The sequence below is a fragment of the Helobdella robusta genome (genome assembly GCF_000326865.2).
Source record: "Helobdella robusta unplaced genomic scaffold HELROscaffold_65, whole genome shotgun sequence".
Lineage (NCBI taxonomy): Eukaryota > Metazoa > Annelida > Clitellata > Rhynchobdellida > Glossiphoniidae > Helobdella > Helobdella robusta.
The window spans coordinates 474789-481324 of record NW_008705364.1 but is presented as its reverse complement, the minus strand read 5'-3'; the positions used below and the strand labels follow the sequence as shown (position 1 = coordinate 481324).

The 6536-nt window shown below is 34.5% G+C and overlaps 1 protein-coding gene across 1 annotated transcript in view; it reads left to right on the top strand.

The window, feature by feature from the left end:
- HELRODRAFT_194056 (hypothetical protein) overlaps positions 1-5202 on the top strand; it is a gene marked incomplete at both ends in the record, with an annotated part of 9977 nt that extends 4775 nt beyond the window's left edge. Inside the window, 4 exons of the mRNA XM_009030145.1 lie at positions 831-947; positions 1390-1466; positions 1542-3774; positions 3871-5202. Of these exons, the coding sequence (XP_009028393.1) occupies positions 831-947; positions 1390-1466; positions 1542-3774; positions 3871-5202 (3759 nt within the window). The remainder of the gene's footprint in view (positions 1-830; positions 948-1389; positions 1467-1541; positions 3775-3870) is intronic.
- Between the last annotated feature and the right edge of the window lie 1334 nt (positions 5203-6536).

Genomic DNA, 6536 nt, shown 5'->3' with positions numbered 1-6536 from the left:
TGTTTGGTTTGTTGTTGTTGTTGATGTTGTTGTTGTTGATGATGTTGTTGTTGTTATTCATTGACAAATAATTTTTTTTCCGTTTTCTATTCTTTGTTTTGTTTAAGTTCTTTGTTTTTTTTGTTTTGTTTAAAATTTGTCTTTGATGTCTTTGTTTAGTGATGTCCGTGTATAATTTTTCAAAAATTTTATTACAATTGAGGCAGCTGTTTTTTTTTGTATTTGTATTTGTATGCAATTTTGTTTGTATGTATTTTTGTATGTGTATATGTATGTATGTGTGTATGTATGTGTGTGTGTGTGTGGCTGTGTGTGTAAGAGTGTGTTCGTTTATATGCCAAAATGTATATACATTCCTACCAGACTAACATTAAACCGTAAGAAAATAACAAATTATTTTTTACAACCGCAGTAAAAACAACAAACTCGACATCATCATCATTATTATCATCACCTACTTTATCATCGTCGTCGTCTTCATCATCATCATCATCATCGCCTTTATCATGATTATCATCATCGTCGTCTTCATAGATATTACTATTTCTTCCTTGCTTTTCGAGGATTAATTAATCTTCACTTTTATTTTTTCGCAATTAATTGGATCTTTAATCATTTAACCATTTATTAAGTAAATCGTTCATTTTGTAATTTTTTTACTCATTCATTCGTTTGTTCGTTCGTTCATTCGTCCATTTGTTCGTGTATTCATCCGCTAATTCCCTAATTCGTTCGTTCATTTCCTCGTTAATTCATTGATTCATTAGTTCATTAATTAACACTAATTCATCCATTCATTCACTCACTCACTCACTCACTCACTCACTCAGCTATACAACGAAAAGCTAGAGCACTTGCAAGAGAAAATAAAGAAGCTGGAGAGAGAGAATAGAATACTGCAGTCATTATTGAGGGGTTATGTTTCACATGCAAGTCTTCTCTACGAAGTTTGTACAGTGCTAATTACACTTTTATTATTATTATTATTTGTATTGTTCATGTCGCGAGACGAGACGTAATGTTCTGGTTTGAGACACCGAAACAGGAAAACCTCTCTCTGGCATCTACTTAATTTGAATAGTGTTTGTAAGCTGACCAATTTGTGTTCAAACGTTGGAAGGGTTTATTATTATTGTTATTATTATTATTGTTGTTATTATTATTATTTTGTTATTATTATTATTATTATTATTTTTGACTTGTTGGAAACAGTTGTCGAATGCTCAGAATTTTTTCAACTCATCTTTTCTCAGCTGTATTTTCATTTTCAATTTATTATTATTATTGTTGTTGTTATTATTATTATTATTAATATTATTAATATTATTATTATTTTGTTTGTATTCTCTTTTTAAATAATAATTAGTTAATCAATTTCTAATCGTTTAGTCTCAGACGCGCTCACAACAGCAACAGTTACAACAACATCAAAAACAACAACATCAGCAAAACAGCATCAAAGAAACGTTAACCAACAACAACAACAACAACAACCTATTATTAACTAAATCCACCACCACCAACAACAACAACAACAACAGCAGCAGCAGCAACAACAACAGCAACAACAACGACGACGACGTAAAAGAACTCCGAAGAAATTCAAGCCTCTCCTTGAACGATTTCCTTGATGACAGCGCCGACTTAGCCGACTCTATTAAAAATGACAGCTACGTTAGTTCTGGCAACTCGTCGTTAGACGATGATGGGGAAGATAATGTGAAGAACTTCATAGAGTTCAGCTACGATAAAGGCGACGGCATATCGTCGAAATCAACGGTTTTGTTGGGCACTCCTAGCGAGAAAGACGACGATGATGGTGTCGTTGTTGTTGTTGGTGGTGGTGGTGGTGGTGGTGGTGGTGGTGGTGGTGGTGGTGCAGGCGGTGCTGGCAATGTTTCCGCGCTTGTGATCAATTCTCTCCATGCCGATGAGTTCTTACAAAAGTTTACCTCAGTTAAAAACAATAATAGTGAAAGAGAAAGCACAAAAACCTACATTCACAATGGCATTAATAACGTAAGCGAAGATAACATCAACAGTAAAAACATTAACAGTGATGACATCAACATAGGCGCCTGTCTTATCAACAAAAACAACAACAGCCTTGATGTCAGTGAGGAATCTAATAGCAATAACACCAGCAACAACAATGACAACAGTAACAAAAGTCACGAAACACTAAGCAAAACATCAGACATCATTAGCTCAGCTAATCTAAGTAGCGTTACAACGATCAGTTTGAATGATTTTAACACAAAACAATCAATGAATTTTAGCACGGACTGCATTTTAGACCCCAAACATTTAGACGATTCAACTACCCTAACCAAAAATCATTCACAGTTTTTGAAACTTTCACAAACTCCACTACAGAGATGCAACTCAAACAGCATTCCTAATTTAACTTGCCTACAGAAGACTTTCGAATCTAACACTACACACACAAATTTGTACGTAGGCCACTTAAGTCAGGATAAAAAGTTGAAACGTAAAAGTTTAGATGATTCGGTAACTTTTGAGAGAAAATTTTACAAAATGACGCCTTATCAGAAAGATGTTGAGAGAGTTATTGATTTCTTTCGTTCGTCTGATAATTCCAATGCTAGGAATACAAAATCGAATGTGGTCATATCGAAAGATAAGGTGAACGAGTTGAAGAAATATTTTGAATGTGGTGAGGTCAAGACAAAAGCGAAATTTTTGCGATCACAATCTGAATCAAAAAAGGATTGTGAGAAAATTGCTGCACCTAGAAACTCAAAGCGTGGCGAAACGAACTCAAATATACAGGGCGACAGTACAAGTAACGTGACTGTTTCATATCAGGCTGATGAAAATAACTTCCCTTTGAAAAATAATATCACGAATGTATGCACAGTGAATGGTAAGACAAACGACAACTCTACAAACACTTACATTCGCGCCTCAAACACACAAAATAATAATGCTGAAAATATCCCCAAAATACCTTCCTTGAAGAGCAAATTAAAGAACATGAAATCGTCAAAATTGGCCGCAACCGACAAAATAACAAATGATCACAATCAAAAGTTTCGCAACAACAACAACAGCAACAATTTCATCGAAGCGCAGACTACAGAGCATGAAACATCAACAAAATCAACGAGCACAAAAGAAGCAAAACCAAACAAAACACCATCCACAAGAAACCAATCCATACCTCGTTTAGACGTTTCGAAGTACGTAACATCAAAGCCCAAACAACAAATACTCGACAAGCAAAAACCGAAACTAACAATTGGTACAAGTAACATCTCGGTACATCGGCAATCTCGAGCCTCTTCTGTACCGTCACCAATCTTACCGACAAAAATCCCTCAAAAGCGAACAAAAGAACCGGCAACACCTCAATTCAGAGTAACAGTCGCGAAATCAACGAGCTTAAAATCATTTAGCGATGTAGCCATTAGCAAATCAGTTAAAACTTCAACAAAGTTAAACCAAAACAACGAAAAATGGCTCAGTCGAAATTCGACCAGAAAATTAACTCAGACTTGTAAAACAACATCGGCATACGGTTGCCACAATTCATGCGTGATAACGGATATAGAGAAGTATAAGCTGGGTAGTGGTAACTTTAACGATGGGTTGCTTCTGCCTGTGCTTCACGAGAATGTCTGCAATGTGGATGACTCGTCGAATTTCGGCAACAACAGCAACAACAACAGCAACAACAACAACAACAACATGGTAGATGACGACAAGGTGCTCGTTGTTGATCTTGCTCATGATACAACAGAATCTTCACTGGTTAGTAGGAGAGAATATTTCACGTTTCAGGTTTTTATTCAGTTTAACGACATTCGATTATTTAATTTTTTTAATTTAAAAACTAATCCTTATTAGAGTAGCGATGACTTTAGTAAGATAAAAGATGAAACGAACAGCGTCTGCCATTCAGAATTTTCAACGAAATCGGAGCCCTCACCCAACTTCAACAAGTCATCCTACCTGCGATCATCCTTCAATCAAAAATATCTACAATGCGTTAACAACAACAGCCACAAAAACGCCACCACAAACAACCACCACAAACACGCCACTACAAACAACCACCAAACAACGCCACAAGCCACGTGTGGCTGCAGAATAAAAGCCCAAGCGACTACAGATCAAAAACAATTCACGCCAAAAATTACAAGACCCAAAATTCAAACGGTCAAAAATAATAACCTCGTATATTCAAAAACATCGTCACCTCGAAGTGATAAACTGATTAACGTTAATGTCCAAACTATGCAAGTAAAACTACCTCTCAAGTCGCAAATGCCAACACCATCAGCACAAAGACTAGAAAACATTTCATTTCAGGGAGACGATGCAACAACATTATACTACGAAACTCCGTCACAACAATCAACAACAACCAACAACAACAACAGCAACAAAAATTCGCAAATCCCAATTAAATCACCACTACCAACTGATGAAATCCTACCTGTCAGCAACTCAATAAACCGTTCGAAGCTAATCAGGACGGCACCATTCGCTAGCGTTTCATCCAACCTAACTGATACAAAATACTCAAAACCAAACTCATCAAAACAACCGGACAGAAACTCAACAGAGAAAAAATCCCACTACAAAATCCCACAACATCTCAATCCAGCTCTGCGACCAAAACCAACAAACGGACAAATCGGCGTGCCATCGTGCATAAGAATGTCTCCGGATATCTTACATTTTAGGAAAAAATTTGACGCGACAACTTCAATTACCTCACCACAACAACCGCAACAGCAGCAGCCACTTACTCCACAGCATCAACAACAACAGCAGACCAGTACTAATTCAGACAAACCAGTCCAGATCCTTTTAACTTCGGCCGCTAGAAACGAGCCATTCAAACCGACGGTGGAAAAAAATAAATCAAAATCTGGCTTTCATAATAAGGACAATAATATTAACCATAGCAATAATAATAATAATAATAATAATAACGATAGTAATAGTAATTCGGTATCGAGTGGAGATTCACCGGCTTCAATATCAACTTCGTCGGATGCTGATGAAGTGTTTGAAAGTCTCTCGAAGCAACTGGAAGACCTCACCAAAGTAGCTAACAACAACAACAATAATAATAATAATAACAATAATAATAATAATAGCAATAATAATAATCGTAACGTTAAAAATGGTATTAACCAAAAGTCAATGCATATGAGCACTATAGTTTGAAACTAGACGCAGATCATTCTTCCGATCATTCATTCATTCATTCATTCATTCATTCACTCATTCAATCAATCAATCATCAATCAATCAATCAATCAATATTCATTCATTCATTTAACCCTTCAATCAATCGATATAACAAATAATAATAATAATAGTAATAATAACAAAAACAAGTTAAAAATAAATTAATTAATAATTTTCGAATCATTTCTTTCATCCGCTCAACGTATCCATGACCATAATGATGTCTTCATTAAGTAGAGTTGTCATGACCATAATGATGTCTTCATTAAGTAGAGTTGTGCTAATAAAAATTAATATACAAACAAACTGATTCGGATTTTATTTCTAAAAACACGTCTGTAATACACACACATATCTACACACACATATCTACACACACATATATATACACACACATATATACATACAAAATCACACACCAATACACACAAAACATACAAACAAAACATTCCTGGCAATTTCGATTGAAACCAAACGATAACAACCGATTATCAAATGTTATTTTAAATCACAAATCTAAAAGCAGGCAAACAAAAAATACTAACAAATTGAAATTAAACACACAAAATGAAAAACCAACAGCATAAAAGTTATTTTCAAATTTTTTATTCGATTTTTATTTTTATAAATAAATAAAATAGAAAAGTACATATTAAATAGTTTTGATTGATTTGTTATGGGAGGAGCTAAGTAGAACAGGAAGATGTAACAGCATGGAATACGACGGCTCTGGATGAATGAATGAATGAATGAAAAAGTGAATGCATGCATGTTTGAATGATTAACGATTAAATCAATCAATCAATCAATCAATCAATCAATAAGTGATTGGATCAATGTGGAATGAAAAAAATGAATCTCCGAAAATGTTTGTTACTAATAAGAAACCTTTTATCTGACTGAAATGTAGAACAAATCCTTATTTTACATAAAAATTATGAATGAAAAAACATATCAATTATAACCTAAAAATTATGAAATCAATTAATTATATAATTATATATAATTATATACCATTTAGAGACATTGAAACCTGGATCCACATTGTCAGGTATGATTTTATATTTTCTTCACAAGTATTGTACGCATTAATACCTCTTAACATGGCAATCTAGTGTGGGTTTGTGCGTGCGTGTGTGTTTGTGCGTGTGTATATGTACGTGTGTGTGTGCGTGTGTATATGTACGTGTGTGTGTGTACGTGTGTGTGTACGTGTATATGTGTGTGTGTACGTGTATGCCAGATGTTTATGTAAATTCTCTAATAACAATAATTATAATAATAATCATCTACATCATCATCATCATCAA